Source organism: Podarcis pityusensis (assembly GCF_964106645.2).
Source record: "Podarcis pityusensis genome assembly, chromosome: 14".
Classification (NCBI taxonomy): Eukaryota; Metazoa; Chordata; class Lepidosauria; order Squamata; family Lacertidae; genus Podarcis; species Podarcis pityusensis.
This window is the reverse complement of record NC_138039.1, coordinates 48,798,065-48,815,421: the sequence shown is the minus strand read 5'-3', so window position 1 is coordinate 48,815,421 and position 17,357 is coordinate 48,798,065. Positions and strand designations below refer to the sequence as shown.

At 43.9% G+C, this 17,357-nt stretch overlaps 1 protein-coding gene across 4 annotated transcripts in view; it reads right to left on the bottom strand.

The window, feature by feature from the left end:
• The window catches only part of DAPK2 (death associated protein kinase 2), a 57,730-nt gene that overhangs the window by 13,718 nt on the left and 26,655 nt on the right, over nucleotides 1–17,357 (bottom strand). For all 4 annotated transcript variants that reach the window (XM_080980789.1, XM_080980786.1, XM_080980787.1 and 1 more), the window contains 6 exons: nucleotides 9,135–9,356; nucleotides 7,363–7,501; nucleotides 5,083–5,212; nucleotides 4,382–4,430; nucleotides 3,688–3,714; nucleotides 551–703 (listed from right to left, as the gene is read on the bottom strand). In XM_080980789.1, the coding sequence (XP_080836915.1) occupies nucleotides 551–703; nucleotides 3,688–3,714; nucleotides 4,382–4,430; nucleotides 5,083–5,212; nucleotides 7,363–7,501; nucleotides 9,135–9,356 (720 nt within the window). The remainder of the gene's footprint in view (nucleotides 1–550; nucleotides 704–3,687; nucleotides 3,715–4,381; nucleotides 4,431–5,082; nucleotides 5,213–7,362; nucleotides 7,502–9,134; nucleotides 9,357–17,357) is intronic.

Below are 17,357 nucleotides of genomic sequence, written 5' to 3'. Positions count from 1 at the left end.
ACTTCATATTTACATTTATTCCTGCTATTTACCGTAAGCTGCCTGGATAAGTTTATGCTGTGAGGCATAAACCAATCAACCCAGCCATGGTGGGCAGGACCAGGAAGCTTGAGGGCCTGCCTGTACCTCGGCTTAATCCCTCCCGCCTCCTGGTCCATGCGGCTTACAGCTTTCGCAGCACTCCCCTCCAACTACTGCTGCCCCACATTTTCTCCTCCCTAAATCCATAAATACCCTTTGCTTTGAGGGTTAGAGTTATGCTTTGGGGGTTTTTTTTGCAGTTGTATTCTCAAAAATTAATAAACATATATTAAAAGAGAAGAAAAAGAAGATGCAAATATGAGAGCGACATTGATTACATAGGGAATCTGTGGGCTAAGGGAGCAGAGAGTGTGAGATGGCAGTAGCTGGAGGAGAATTCACTGTGGAAGAGGAGGAATGAACTGAAGGCGGCACGAGGGGGTCACCATCCACGCTAAGCCAAGGTATGGGTCAGCTCTGAGACTGGCCTTCCTCTCATCTTCCTCCTGGTGGGTCATTTGAGGCTCACCGGGTATCTTTTACCAGAAGCTTCCGAATGAAATCTTTGGCGAGGTCACTGGTGTGGCTGAAGAACTCTTCGTCAAATTCATAGTTCACAGCTGTGATGTTAGCCAGCGTCTCCTGTTTGGTATCTCCAAGGAATGGCGAAGCCCCGCTAAGCCTAGAGGACCATAGGGAGAGAGAAGGGTCATTAGCCTACAGAGAAAAACAGGGAAAATTGGTCTCATTCCTGACCCCATAGCAGAGAATGCTATGCCTGCAGTTTTTCTGCCTGCTTTAAAACGGACCATGGGGGGGGGGCTGAATGGTACAGTGGTACCTCGGGTTACATACGCTTCAGGTTACATACGCTTCAGGTTACGGACCCCGCTAACCCAGAAATAGTGCTTCAGGTTAAGAACTTTGCTTCAGGATAAGAACATAAATCGTGCTCCGGTGGCGCAGTGGCAGCAGGAGGCCCCATTAGCTAAAGTGGTGCTTCAGGTTAAGAACAGTTTCAGGTTAAGAACGGACCTCCAGAACGAATTAAGTTCTTAACTCGAGGTACCACTGTATTGACAGCTTCTGAAGGAAGGGAGAGGGCAGGCTGAGCCCATGAAGCTCTTAGAGGCAGACTCCATCGTGGATTAAATCTAGGGTCTTATGAAGAGCTACGAAATAGGAGACAGAATGATCTGATCTTATAGGGCACAACACGAAGGGAATTTCTCCTGTGAAATAAATGGGAGCTCCTCAAGAGCAAAACATTCACTTGTGGGGCTCCCATTTATTACTGGGAGCCAGTGTGGTGCACTAGCTAGAGTGTCAGACCCGGGCCTTGGGAGACCAGGGTTCGAATCCCTACTCAGCCATGAAGCTCAGTGCGTGACTTTGGGCCTAACCTACCTTGCAAGGTTGTTGTGATGATAAAAGTGGAAAGAAGGAGAAGCATGTATGCAGCCTTGAGCTCCTTGGTGGAAAGGCGGGATTTAAATGTAAAAATAAATATATAAAATAAATAATGGGGTTTGCACGGAAATAAATCACCAGGGGATTGTGCCCTATGTAAGTTGGTGCCATTTGGACTTCCTATTTCGGGACAAAAATGTCTTGGGCTCCTCCTACCCAAAATTCGCTCAAGACAAGGGGTAGAAAAGATGCAGTGAAATCAAATCCGGGAAGCCCCTGGTGCAGGGAGGAAGTTATTTTTCTGAAGGTTCAGCAGCTGGCCTTGTTTGCAAGGAAAGAAGGCCTGCCTGCCAATAATACAGAGGGTGCTCAGCAGTCTTTATTTAGCCTGGGAGAGGAGCCCGGCTTCTTTCTCAAACGCCCTTCACTGTAAGCAACGTCCTTTGCTTACCTTCTTTTTTAAATAAAATGTGTCATAGCACTTTCTTGTCTGTCTTTGAAGAGGGATGCTGAGTTGTTAAATCAAGAGACAGGGCAATGCTGCTCCTGTCCCAAGGGCTGAAACAGTCTCCCACTTCCAGGTCTATAACAGTCACCTTCCATATTTAGGCTGTGCAGCTTAAATGCTATTTATAGGGACGGACCTTAGCTCAGAGGTGGAGCATCTGTTTTCCATGCAGAAGGTCTCAGGTTCAGGCCCCACAACATCTCCAGGTAGGTATGGGAACATCCCCTGCCTGAAACCCTGGAGAGCTGCTGCCAGTCAGTGTAGACAACACTGAGAGAAACCAATGGGTTGGCTCAGTATAAGGCTGCTTCCTACATCCTAATATGTTTGTGGCAGCATCTCCTGACCATAATGTAGGAATGTCCCTGTTACAGGAAAGGAGGTCAATGTGGAAGAGTGGACAGAGGCTTCACCTGGAACCAGGGAGACCTACTCATTACTGAGGAGGGGGATGCTTAACCCTTCCCCACTGAGTCATATTCTCACTCTGCATCAATACAGAGCTTTGAATACATTCTCAATAATTTGGAAGGATTTTTGTGCTGGTCGGTGTAATTAATGGGAGTCTATTTTACTTTCTGTATTGCAATACATTATTTCCAGGGGCATACCTGAAGTTATCCACTATTTTGCATAGAACTGAGCTGTTGTTACACTTAAAAAACTGTCCTGCATTTGAGATTTTGGAAGACTTTATGGTATATTGTTGGTCTTATTTCTGGTCAGTTGTCCATAATAAACTGGTGTGGATGATGCTATCATAATTCTTCTTCTTTACTTTATGTGCTATTTTACTGCAGTTGCTTTTGTGCATCACTTTTTCTGATTATGTAATTTGCTTTGTAGGGTAGGCCAGTCTCGGTATCTGCATATTGCAGCTGTTGGGGAAGGAGGCAGAGAGACAGACACGTGGTTCACCTAAGGTCTCAGGGCTTTGTGTCAGAGGCAAGATTTGAGTTGAGGACTTTCTTACCACTAACCAACACTAGTTCCATTTGAGCAAGGTTTTTTTTGTGGGAGGGGGGGATTTGGGAGATGATAGGAAAAGGACATGCAGGAAAAGACTAGACACCGGGGACACACAACTTCATTGAGACTGAGGAGCATTCCAACAACACAGACCCTCTTTCTTTGCTTTCTGGAGACTCCCCCACAGTGACTTTGCACAAATTCTACTTCCAGCCCAAGGACAAGGGTAACAACAGCTTGCATCAAAGTGTTCAAAGCACACAAGAACCTAGTGCTGATTTTGGGGAGAGCGGGGGGGGGGGGGGGAGAGAGACAGAGCTCAGCATAGGAAGACACTGCACTGCCACCTAGCAAGCAGCCTTGGCAACTGCATTGTGGAACTGGAATTTGGAGAAAGGCACCTGCATGCCCAGAGGTGGCAAGAAGGCAGCTGTGGCTCAAGCAGATTCTGGGGACTAGAGAGGTGCTGGGCTAACAACAGTGGGGCTTCCCCTTGCCCCATGGAATCCCTGCCAATGGCCTGCTCTTGGATATGATCTTGGGGTGGAGGAGAAGGAATGATTCCAGGGAGGGACTGCTCCTTATCAAGGGTAAGATCGAGCAAGTTCTACCTAGCATTCTCTGCAACAAATCCAGGAACTGGGAGTGACTTCTGCTTTAATTTGCTGGAGGCCAATTTGTGCGGATAAAATGGTGGGGTGGGAACCATGTATGTCACATTGAGCTCCAGGGCATAATAGCAATACAAAAACAGAGATATAATCCAGTGCAGTACTTACAGAATGTAAGTGATAACTCCTATACTCCTGAAACAAAGCAAAAGAAAAAAGATGGAAATATTTAAATTAACACCCACTATTGTGTAATCTACTGGCATATGCAGATGGAAAGTGGGAAGAAGAAAGCCACAGTGGGACCTAACTTTGACACATAAACACATTTTATACCATGTTTGGTTGTTTTTTAATAATAATATAAGAGAGTGTTGGCATTGCTGGTGTTTTTCCATAGAACTTGGCCAAACTAGTTAAGAAGCTTTTGAATATTTACCAACTTATAAAACCCCAGCAGTGGCTCTTTCACTTGACGCAACCAAAGCTTTTGATAAAGTTAATTGGGATTTTTATAAAGAATTATTAAAATTTCAAGAATTTGGCACCCAAGGTTTATAGGCATTATTGATCGGCATTATAATAGCAATTTAGCCCATATTTGAGTTAGTGGTTAGAGATTCTAATCAATTTCCAGTCTATAAGAGAACAAAACAAGGTTGTCCACTTTCACCCTTTTTATTTGGAACCACTGGCTGAACTAATTAGAAATGACCCGATAATAACTGGAGTTCAAAGCAGTCATATGCAACACAGTATAATAATGTTTGCAGATGGTATCTTGCCTTTATACACTGATCTTGAACCATCAGACAAGAAGTGATGCTATACTGGAAGGGAATGGAAAGAGGGAAATCCTTACCACATATCTGCAGCCAGCCCAAGAGGCTCGTAGTTCACTATTTCTGGTGCTGAAAGGAACAGCAAGAATGAGCAAGAGGGTGCACCAAAGATTTTAAAGGCAAGTATAGAACCACAAACCTAGAAGGCAGGCAGGCACGCACACACACACACACACACACACACACACACACACGCCCTCTGGAGCCCCCAGGACACAATTCCCCTCCTCCTTCCCAACCCGCACTCTCAGCGCCACTGCTCATGCCCCACCTCCACAAACAACAAGAAATTCCCAGGGCATAACTCACACCAAAGGCTGGTCTCCTTTGGAAGGAGGTCATGGGAGGGCTTGCTGGCATTTCATAACATCTGAGAACATTTTCAGACTTGCAGGTGGATCTATGTGAAGGGGGCAAAGCTTAACCTAGGAATGGAAAATGTGTGGCCTTCCAGGTGTTGCTGGACTTTGGATAGCCTCAGCCAGCAGAGCCCATAAGCAGGGAGAATGGGAACTGCAGTCTGCCAGCATCTGGAGGGCCACAGCATCTCGACCCCTCCAGTGCAGGGACCCCCACAGGCCAGTTTCCATGAAGCACACATACTTTTCAGTCGCGCTAATCTAAACAAGTGGCAGCCATAAGGAATGCCAGAGACTGTAGTATAAACTTTGAGTGACTAGTTAAACAATCAACAACTAACAGTGAAATGGCTTAGACTTACCCACAAATTCTGGTGTCCCAAAAATATTTTTAAACTCAACGCCATCTTCTATTTCATGAGCCAGACCAAAATCAATCAGTTTTATGTGCGGGATGGGGATATTCTTTTCTAGCAGCATAATATTCTCAGGCTTATCGGATAACAGGGAAGACATACATACAAAGAAATAATAAAGTCAGGTTTGTGGATTGATCCAGCCCTATTTTTTAACAGGAATATAATAATCTGCCTCTTACTGAGTCAAAGCAGGAGTCCATCAGACTCAGTATTGTCTACACTGATGCGTGGATTGCTTTCAGACAAACACTCCACCCACACCCACCCTGGAAATGCCAGGGATTCAACCTGTGACCATCTGCTTACAGAACAGATGCTAAACCACTAAGCTACAGCCCTTCCCTAACCTAGATTCAGGTGGGCCTATAGAAAAGGGCGCCTCTGATTGCCCTAAAACAGATGCAAAATGCAATTCTATGCACCAAAGCAAATGTTGCTGTGTCATGCTGAGTCATGGTCTGCAGCTCTAGCAAAGGACTCAGATGACAGCTCCAGCATCATATATTAAGAGATTTATATTTTGACAGCTGTCGTAATTTCAGTTTACGCTTTCCCCCTCAACTGCACAAGACAATGGCAATACAAAATCTGGCAGCTGCAGAGTTTCATAAAAGGAGCTTAGAGACAGGACACCTGTTTTGTATACAGAAGGTCCCAGGCTCCATCTCTGGCAGCATCTCCAGTTAATAAAGGCTCGGTTCCCCAGAGATGGAGAAGACCCTTCTCTGCCTGAGACAAGCATGGAAAACCCCTTGCCAGTTGGGGTAGATGGGCAAACAGCCCAACCAGCGGCTAATAGGCAGCTTAATGTTCTTAATGATCTTTTCCCAATTGGTACTTATGTTACTCATGTTACAGGCCTCTCTCTTGAATGCTTAAGACTTGGGGGTTTGTTTGTTTCATTTTCTAGTACGTGCAAAACCATTCCCCATCACTCTTTTTGATCAAGTACCCCACTTGCTTTTCCAGTCTGAAACAACTGCCACCACTTTCATTCATGAAAAATTCCCAGTCCTACATTCCCTAACGGAGGTCTTGGTGGTTCCTTTCTCCTTTAAAAACAGAAAAGGGTGGGGAGAGCTTTGAGCCTCAGTCCAAAGCTGTAAACAAAAAGCTCATTTAACCTGGATAAAAGTGTTGGATAAATCAAGCCCCCTTATTCTCCTCTTGAGGAGGTGAGTTACAGACTCTGAACCTCTGTGAAAAGATTCTACATGCTCAGTCAGAGATACTGAATCACAGAGGGAAACCTGGGTGCACAGTGGTGGAAACTGCAGTGGAGCATTGTGTGCGCGCGCATGCAGAGTTACCCTATTCACCCGCCCCTTCTTACTTCTTACTCTGAGAGATGCAATCAAGATTCCCTCCCTCCCTGCCATTTAACCTGACTTTTCTCTTCCTGAAATGCAAAGGCACTGCAAGGTCCAGGTGAGGAAAATGCCAGAGGTGAGACAGAAGCAAATCACATTCGCTACCTTTGTTCTTTTCCTAGTTCAGTTTACAGGGTGGAGGGTTGCTACACAAGGGGCAGGCCAGTCCCCAAAGAGGAATCTTCCACCATTCACAGCACAGCAAAGGATGGGAGGAACTCAGATTTTGAGATTAGATTACAGGCTGTGCTTGCTTTGACAGTGAGCACAGTTCCAGTGTATACAAATCAGCTGAGCTCTGGTTTATTTGTTCATAGAATTTCTTACTTGCCCTTTCCCCAGAAGGTTGCAAAGGCTTACACGTCCACATGGCACAGGAGCCATGAAAACCAAGCATGTTTAAACCACACCCCAGCCTTTCCTTTCCCAACCGGGTGCCCTCCAAATGTTTTGAACTGCAACTCCCACCTGTCTCAGCCAGCAAAGCTAAAAAAGGCTGAGGGCTGACTGGGAGTTGTAGCCCCCAAAATATGGAGGGCACCAGGCTGCTGAAAGCTGGTCTACAGTCAGCTGCCAACAGGGTAGCCAACTTCGGCCCCAGATTATGGGTGCCCAGAGGCACATGCGACGTAATGTGACGTCATGATATCACGGTGTGCTGTGACATCATGACATCACATTATGTCACATGTGTTGCAGAGGTACCTGGGAATCCTGGAAGTCCTGTCCAAGGCCCTGTGGTGTGGGTGGCAAGCATCCACAACAAAATTTTTGTGGGTGCCCGGTCCCCCAGGGCCCCCTAGAGTTGGCATCAGTGGCTGCCAAGCCCATTCTGCCTGACTTCCCTGCTTACCTTTAAATCAAAATGGGCTATTTTCTTGTCGTGTAAGTAGCTGACACCATCTAGGATCTGCTTAATGAACTGTGTGGCTTCCTCTTCACTCAACGACTCCTTCTGGGCTAGGAAATCAAAAAGTTCTCCTCCAGACACACTACAAAGCCAACAAGAAAGTATTGTGATAGCTACATTAACAGCAAAAGGATGCAGATTCATCGTACTATTTTGCTTCCGGTTCCCTGGATTAGTCTAATGGATGTTTCTAACAAATTACTACTGCTGTTTGTTGAATAGAGCAGTCATCCTGAATTCTTTGCACAAAGCTTATGAGGTGGTTAGACTGTGTCCAATCTTTGTTTTTATTTTGCAAAGTCTCTGGTCTTTATTGAGCATTTGTTCCAATTTGTTTAAGAAGTGATTATATGATAATGAGCACTAATCCTGCATTCTTCCTGATTTACTTGCTGAGTGTTTATAAATAATCTGGTTAATCATTCATTCACCCCACATTTTTAAATGCATTTGCCCATCACTTTCCAAACTGCAAAAAGTCCATAAAAAAAAAAATTGTTGCCCTAGGGCAATGCTGCATTTTAATATGCTTTAAATGTACAATCCTAACATTCTGGTAGGCTCTTGAATCCCTCTCACAAATTACTGACAGTCTGGATGCAACCCTGGGGAGCCAACAGCTCCCCTTTGTGGATAAGGCTGGGGGGAAGATTTACAACACTCTTCTTTTTTTTTGTTGCTTTGTCCCATAGTTAAATATATTTTGATATATTACATATGCATGTCACTTATGCATTTATTTTTAAGATAATTTATAATCCTCACCTTCTATCCCATATGGGACCTTTCTGGAAATGAACGGTCAATGGCATCAGCAGCATTAAAAAACCCTCAAACCAATTACTGCACAGAAAGGACAACTGGGATGGACCTGAGCATGCTATCAACATTGCTGCCCCTCCACCCTAAATTGGCACCTTGCCAATTATAAGTTTGTTCCTTTAAGGATCTAACTTTCTTAAAATCCAATTTGATTTATGTCTTACGCTGCAAGTGTTTCCTGTTGCAGCTCAGTTCTTGGTTTAGAATAGATGAACAAACTGATTTTATAGCCCCTGTGGTCCAGGAACCTGGATATAAGTTGAATGCATATAACGAAGCAGTTTACTGCCCTGAACAATGAGCCAGGAATGAGGTGTGTATGAGACTCATTCACACACCAACACCGATATATATGAACTTTGCCTTTGCACTTATTCAAAATCCAACGTGCCACCAAAGCTGGTCACTGAACCTTGAAATTCTGATGGACAGCTAACATGTTGCCCACAAGTTCTCCACAAGGTGGCCCTCAGCACCAACACAGTTTTCTACGGAAAATCCCAAGAATCTTAGACTGCTAGGGGGGAAAACAAGAACAGAAGAGTCCAGTCCCAATTGTGGTTTTAAGGGCTAGAGGGCCTGGAATTCTGCACTTGATGGGCTCAAATTTTGCACACAAACAAAGGAATAGACGGAGCTGACTGTATTGCTTTGCAATTATTCAAATAATTTGCATATATTCTCTCTCTTATTAAGCATAATTTAGTCTGGTTTTACTCTTCATGGTGAAACCCACGATACTTTATTCAGCTCCCCAGTGGGCTTCCGATATTTCAACAGATATTGCTTGTGCATATTCTAGCTTATCTTAAGAACTAGAAACTTTATCTATTCATTTGTTTTAAAAGTGCATTCCTGTGCATCTCAGCACATACGCAGCCTCTCCTACTCACAGCTCGAGGATAAGGACCACATCAGTCTTGTTCTCATACACGTCATGCAGCTTGATTATATTGGCGTGAAGGATCTGCTGCAGGATGTTGACCTCCCTTTCGATCTCCTCTCGCCGGACTCCACGGCGGCTGGCACGGCTCTGTCGTTTCTTGATAAATTTGGCGGCGTATTCCACCCCCGAGACCTTCTCCCGGCATTTCTTCACTATAGCAAACTGGCCACTGCAAAGAAGAAAGAGGAGCTGAAGGCAATTCTCCCACACCAGGGAAACTGGCGATCCTTTGGGAAGTCAGGAGTGGGTGCAGGAGACGGGTTCAAATTCCTGGAGTGGCCCCACTTCTGGCTACAGACAAAACGAAGATAGTTGGATGCCAAGCTAATATGCTAAAATGCATTAAAATGTCAACAGAACCCTAATATAATAATAATAACAATAACAATAACAATAACAATAACAATAATAATAATAATAATAATAATAATTTATTTATACCCCACCCACTCTGGGCAGCTTCCAACAAAGTATTAAAATACAGTAGTCTGTTAAACTTTAAAAGCTTCCCTAAAGAGGGCTGCCTTCAGATGTCTTCTAAAAGTCTGGTAGTTGTTTTTCTCTTTGACATCTGGTAGGAGGGCGTTCCACAGGGTGGGTGCCACTACCGAGAAGGCCCTCTGCCTGGTTCCCTGTAACTTGGCCTCTCGCAGTGAGGGAACTGCCAGAAGGCCCTAGGAGCTGGACCTCAGTGTCCGGGCAGAACGATGGGGGTGGAGACGCTCCTTCAGGTATACAGGGCCGAGGCCGTTTAGGGCTTTAAAGGTCAGCACCAACACTTTGAATTGTGCTCGGAAATGTACTGGGAGCCAATGTAGGTCTTTCAAGACCGGTGTTATGTGGTCTCGGCGGCCGCTCCCAGTCACCAGTCTAGCTGCCGCATTCTGGATTAGTTTTCCGGGTCACCTTCAAAGGTAGCCCCAGGTAGAGTGCATTGCAATGGTCCAAGCGGGAGATAACTAGACATAAGAATGTAACAAGAGCCTTGCTGGATGAGGCAATGGCCCAACTAGTTCAGCATCCCGTTCTCACAGCAGCCAAGCAGATGTCCCAGTGGGAAACCCGGAAGCAGGACCTGAACACAAGAGCCCTCTCCCCTCCTGTGCTTCCCAGCAACTGGTATTCAAGCATCACTGCCTCTGAGCTTGGAGGCAGAGCACCCAAAACAAAGCACCAGGAAAAGATTTAAAGCTTTGAGTCTGCTTTCAAATAATGCTTATTTGGTTTGTCTAAAAAAAGAAATCTGAGCATAAAAAGGGTTTTCTTAGCTCAGAGTTTCAGGGCTCAGAGAAGTTAGCCTTGGGTTAATGTACCCTTTTGGCGCCAGGCAAACTTATTTATTTATTTATAAATAAATAAATAAATCTCCCAGGCTTTTAAAGTATTAACTTGTAAACTGTCCAGATTTGCTATGCAATTCTGGCTTGTTGTTGTTGTTTTGTCGTTTAGTCATGTCCGACTCTTCGTGACCCCCTGGACCAGAGCACACCAGGCCCTCCTGTCTTCCACTGTCTCCTGCAGTTTGGTCAAACTCATGCAATTCTGGCTAGTTTTTGCTATTATGTTTGCGTTATTTATTACACTATATAGAAATTTATAAAACCTTCACAAATGAAAAAATTTTATGAAATCCTGATATGGTGGGAGGGGGAGACCTCCTAATACATTTTTTTTTTTTTTACTGATTGCAGAGTTATGAAGTCTACAAACACATTTTTAAAAAAACCTTAAAAGTTACAGGAGGGATTATCCCACCCACCCCCAGTCAAATGCCTTTATTTAAATGTTTTAGCACTCTACAAACTTTTACAACTTGAGACTATTCTTAAATGTCAGCTGGCCTGACCTGACCTGACCTGACCGCAGCTGCTGCATTTCCAGGTTATTCTTCAACCACCAATTTTAGTATTTCCTCCATAGCTCAGAAAAAGGAAACAAGCTCTGCATCCTCTAGTATTTTAGTGTGATGGAAGCCCCCCTCAGATCCAGGTATGAAGTAATTAGTTAGCAGAGGAAGGAAGCAGAGAATTCCACATAAAGTACAGTGTGGATGAGATCACTTTGCCGCTTCCTGTCTTCCTCTCATACATTCAACACAAGGTATGATTTGAATGCAAAGCAGGTGTTGGAGGGGAGAGAGAGAGATGACTGCTGTACTAAGCCTTCTCACGATTTCCAGGCAATAAACCCAAGACAGGCGAGAAAAAGAGGCCTAATTCACATGATGCTTTACAGCAGACTTTCCCAAAACTGGCGCGCTCCAAATGTTTTGGACTACACCTCCCATCAGACCCAGCTTGGGGAAGGCCGATTATTATTTTGCATTTATAGAGCACAAAACACATTGAATGTTGCACTGGAGAGATACCGACTCCTCCTTGACTGGGAAGTCAAGGAGGAGGAGGTCACTGCATCAATGATAAAGTGGTCACAAGACTTTGGATAAGTTATATCAATGTCCCAACGGGAAAATCTCTGGAAGAAGAATTGGAAATTTACTACCTGTTACACCATCAGGGAGAACTTCCTAAAAATGCAACAGCAATGGTATCTAACACCTCAGAAACTAGCCAAAATGTATAAAGGAGTAAAAAGTAACTGCGGAAGATGTGGAGTACAACAAGGATCCTTTTATTATGTATGGTGGCAATGCAATAAAACAAACCAAAGAAAGAATTCATTTCAAAATGGGAAGTATTTAAAATATATTTGAAAATTAATAATACTGACTTAAAATCCATAGCGGCATTTGAATAATTTCAGCAATATCGTTCACTAGTTATATGATGTAACATATTTTGAATTGATTTGAGATGACAGTAATAACATGTATTGGCAACAAAGAACGGTAATTTGATTTATGTAGTAGATGGGAAGTCAGGTTTAAAAAGAAGAGGCCATTACAGTATATGGATTATGAAATTTATATTAATTCTCTATGTAAGGTGCGACTGATGGTTTATTTTGTCCTTTTTGTTATGTGTTGAGCAAATAAAATAAAATAAAAATTAAAAAGGGGGGGAAAGAATGTTACATTGGAGAGTAACATAAGCAAAACAGAGGGGCCCAGATGATCCTACAATCTAAATGTTCACAGTGGGGAAGAAAACTGCAATGGGGCATAGATGCAGCGGAGATATGTGTCCTTAGATTTTGTTTCATTTGAGGTTGGGGACACAGGTTTGAAGCCAAAGGCTTTGTGAAAGGTGTAGCAGGTACCATGGAGGGAGAATGCAGGACAGGGCAGCTCTGTGAAAGAGTCATGGCACTGTGTGCCAGAGGAGGAGCAGTTTCAGGGCAGTCAATGATCTCCACCTGCTCTGAGAAGGAAATAAAGAGGCTTCCAAGCTTTACTACTGCTTTACTATTGTTTATGATCCAGCACACTAGCCTTCAACTGGTGGTGGTAGGGTGTGGGGACCCACAAGTAGGCCTGTGGCCTGGTGCAAGGTGGGTCGCAACAGGAGCATTACTATCACATTAATATGTGGTAAAAGATTGCGAAATGGGTCTAATAATAATAATAATAATAATAATAATAATAATAATAATTTATTTGTACCCTGCCGATCTGGCTGGGTTTCCCCAGCCACTCTGGGCGGCTTCCAACAAAGATTAAAAATACATTAAAATGGATGTTTGGGTCAAAAGCACGTCCTGGCTCTGAAAAAAAGGTGGAAGATACTTGACCTAGAGACAGTTAGGGGACTGGTCAACACAGCTTCCTGCATTATGGGACACTGTGGGTGTAAGTACCAGGGTGGGGGTGGGGCTGTCACAACAATAATTTACCACTCCACTACTGGGAAGAGGCCAGCTGGGAGAAAGAATTTGAAGAAAGATATAACTGTGCTTGCTTGCTTGCTTGCTTGCTTGCTTGCTTGATTGTTATTTATTTATTATGCATTTATATCCCATCTTTGCTCCCGACAGCTCACAGTGGTATGTGTGGTTCTTCGTCCTACCTTTTTTCCTTTTTAAAAAAATTCTCACAGCAATCCTGTGAGGTTGCACCACAGAAGCAATTCTGTGACAGTTTCAGGTGAATGGATGCAGCAAAATATGAAGGGTTTCCTCCTTTTGCATCCGTAACTCGACTCACAGGCAGACATTCTACATGTTGTTTGGAATAATCCACATATTCAGATCTGCAGGTAGAAAATCTCCTCATCAAGAAGATGAAGCAGCCTGAGGACAGCTTTCTCCAAGTTCAGGGAATGGTTTTTTTGTCCTCCTCTGGTCACCTAGTGCCAGCAGGGGCTGTACCATTCAGGATGCAGAAAATCCTCCCTAGGGCACCTCTCAACAGAATCCCATTCAGAATTCCAGACTGATTAAAATTACAGGGTTTTGTTTACACAGCAGAAGCTCTGAGCTATAAACTTTCCCTCTGTCATTAAACACATTACAAGTATAGTAATTGCAGTATATGTATGCAGATGGCATACATTATGTGGCATATCCTGCAATTAAATGCCATATTTCCCAATGTAATACTAAGAGTATTATATAATTAACAGAGAGACCACAGCCAAAGTCAGGTCTAAAGTCTCTCACACGTCCATAAAAGCCCAGAAATCCAGAGATAAGGCTCACACTTGACCTTCACATGGCCTGGAATGCCTTAGGATTGCGGTACGGACCCTCAACCACTAATTTTAGTTCTGTGATTGCTAGCCTGATCTACACACAAAGATGGGTTATAATCTGCAGTGTCATTCCAGACCATTTCATCGAGCGCTGGGGGATTATGGACCAGGCGGAGGACCTGCCTATACATTTTGGGATCCGGGTATTTAAAGAATTGTCTGATCCCATACAAATGTGTCCAATTGCCAAGATCTTCCACTGAGGTTCTTCCCTGGGGACCTCCATTCTCCAGCTTTAGGAACTCATTAAGTTTCCTTACATCAATTCAGATTGTGTGGATAATGTCATTATATGGTTTAGGCACTAGGTGGCAGTGGACCTAAGTGTATCTGGGTGGAGTCGGGTTTTCAGTGCTGTGCTGTTCTTCTTGGAGACAATAAAGTTCTTCTTTAGCTTCCCAGCATGGCAAAGGGTTATGGGAAACAAAATCTAAGATTTGTTTTTAAGATTGAGGTAGGCTTGATGTTTGGTGTGAATCTGAAATCGTCATTTGATGCCAAACTAGGGGCACAAAGTATCACCCACATCTCCCAGCTGGCTGGAGAATGTGGCAGAGCAGCTCCACCTGAAACCAACACACCTGGCTTAGCCTATTCCCCAGTCTATGGATGAAGCCAGAATACTTGAGAGGTTTTAGTATGGTAATATTACAACTGCAGCAGACGGTTCCAAGAATTTCTGTGTTTGATAAGGTGCTTCCATAGGACTTTGGAACTTGCAGCAATTTTGTTCCCTTCCGTATCTTCAATTTTGTTTAAGGATGAGACAGGAATTTGATCCCCACATTTGTTTGTGCAGCAGCTGAAATGTTGGACTTCAGTGTGGGAAGTGCATGTTCAAATCCCCACTCACCTATTATCCCTCACGAGGCTCTTCTGGGACAGACCACAACTTCTCAGTCTAGCTAGTGCAGCTGCATAGTCCTGTGTAACAGGACTCAGAAAAACATTCATCCATATACACTGTACATTTAATGTACATCCATATACTGTACATTTAATGTACAGTAGTATCATACCACTTTAAACACTTCCGGCTTCCCACAAAGATTCCTGGGAACTGTAGTTTGTTAAGGGTGCTAAGAGCAGTTAGGACATACAATTCTGAGAGTTCCTGGGGAAGAGAGACTGGTTGTTAAACCATTTTGAGAACTGTAGCTCTGCAAAGCAAACAGAGGTCTCCTTAACAACTCTCAGCACCCTTAGCAAACCACAATTCTTTGAGAGAAGCCATAACTGTTCAAAGTGGATGATACTACTTTAAATGTATAGTGCTGACAGGGCCTAAGTCTCGGCTATCATTTTTTTATGTGTTTAATTAATTATTTGCATTTCCTTTTGCATATGAGTGTAAATCAGCATTAATTTGACATTTTGCATCAGTGTAAGTGTAGATAACTTTATTATCACTTTTTATTTCTGTCCATTTTTATATGTATCTATATATGTGTGTATGCATGTACAACTTTTCTAGTTTTTCATCTTGGAATTTATTGGACTATATGAATCATAAAAAGAAACAAACGTTAACAATAAATCATAAACGAGTAATGTATGGATGTGTGAGGGTGAAGACTAAGCTATTTTATAGTTTAACAGACTTCTACAAGTAAAGGAAGGCACAGTAAGTTCATCTCTATCCTGTGGGAGAAAGTTTGAGACACCCACATACCCAACTCAGCTGATTTGTTGGGCTTCTCTCAGAGAACATGCTTATTTCTTTGGCATGCGCAGGATCAACAAACAGTGCCTAAGAAGATGACAGCATCATCCCTGTTGTGAAGTACGTGGTCCTGCTTTGGTCCTCACCTTTGCAGAAGCCCCCAAATCACAGCAGGACAGAGGAAAGACTGGAGCTGCCTGGAAGATTCCCCTGACACCAAACAGCATCCTGGTTTAATGACTTTCAGAAGCAGCTGCTCAAAGTGAAGAGATGAGAGGGAAGGAGGGAGTGTGTGCATTTGCAGGTCAGTCCTTAAAGAACTTGTCAAATTATTCTCAGCTTGGAAGCTGATAAAATATGATGCGCAGGGCAGGAACTTTGGGAATTTTCTTACACTCCTCTCGTGGGCCCTCCTCCCTCTTCGCTTGCAGATAAATGGACAAAGGGCATGTTCAGCTGCTCCACCACAAGCTGGGGGGGGGGGGGGGACTCACCAACCTCCATTTAGTGATCAAAAAAGGCAACTACCAGGCACTCACCATCTGCAATGTAATCTTTATTTCTTGCTGGTGATCTTTCACTGGTGATCTCAGCAAAATGCCCAAGGGGCAAGCAAATAAATATTCTGGTTACTCACTCACACACTAGAAAACTGCCCTGCTCATCTTCACTGCTTTCCCTCCTAGTCCTGGAGACAGAGCACAGTCAAACTGGGCTACTGGCTGAACTCTAACTGGGACAAGACCAAACAGAAGCAAGCAGGCTAATAAATGCATATTATGGCTAATTAGCATGAGAAGGGGCTAATACCACAGAGCTGATACAACTACGGTGACCCAGCCACAGCCCAGATACAACAAAAATGGCCGCCTAACCCCAACGCTCTGAAGAAAGCCACCAATCAACAATGCCTATACAACTCTCTAATTCCACAACACCCAAGAACCACCACACCAAAACACCGAACCACAACATCCCCCCACTTCAAAAAAACACAGACTAGGCCACCAAGACAATTGAGATGGCACCAACCAAGGAGATGGTGAACGACAAAGAGATCACAACATCCCCCATGATGACAACTGCCCAACAACAAAAAGGAACCTGAGGGAAATGGAACTGAGAATAGCAGAACTATTGAAGACAACAGTGACTCCCCTGAAGACAATAATCAGCGACCCGACCTCCAAAGTGGAAACCCTCACTGGCACCATCTCCACTCTGGAAAAAGAAAACCAGATTCAACTAAAACAAATAGAGCAACTCTGAGAGGAAAACACATGTCTGAAAAACAAATTAGCTGATACGGACAACCGCCAAGAAAGAGAAAGCATGGAAGTGAGAATCAAACTAGCAGGCCTAGAAGACTGCAGCAGACGCTGCAACATCCGCTTCCGCAATTTCCCTGAGAAACTCATGTAAAAACACGCTGATTCCCAGACCGTCCGTGGGCTGGATTTAGAAGGCAATTGGGCTGGATCCGGCCCCTGGGCCTTAGTTTGCCTACCCATGAACTAAAACAACAACCCCCACCCCAATACAACAACCAGCAAACAGGCTAAAATCCGACAAATAACTAACATAATGGTGGTGCCAGAGCATGCCAATACTCACATCCCTAGCTAATACCTCAGCAAACCAACAATCCTATTAATGATACTGACAATATTGTTTATAAACCTTGTATCCAACAGAAGTGCCACAAAGGCGCTTGACACCGTCTCACTGACCGACCCCTATCGCAAGTGAAAGGGGGGACGGCCTGTTCTCAAAAAAGGCCCTCCATGCCAGCTGAGACACAGGACCAACTGGCTGGGAACCAAAGGGTCCAAGCTACTCCAAACAAACACCTATAGAA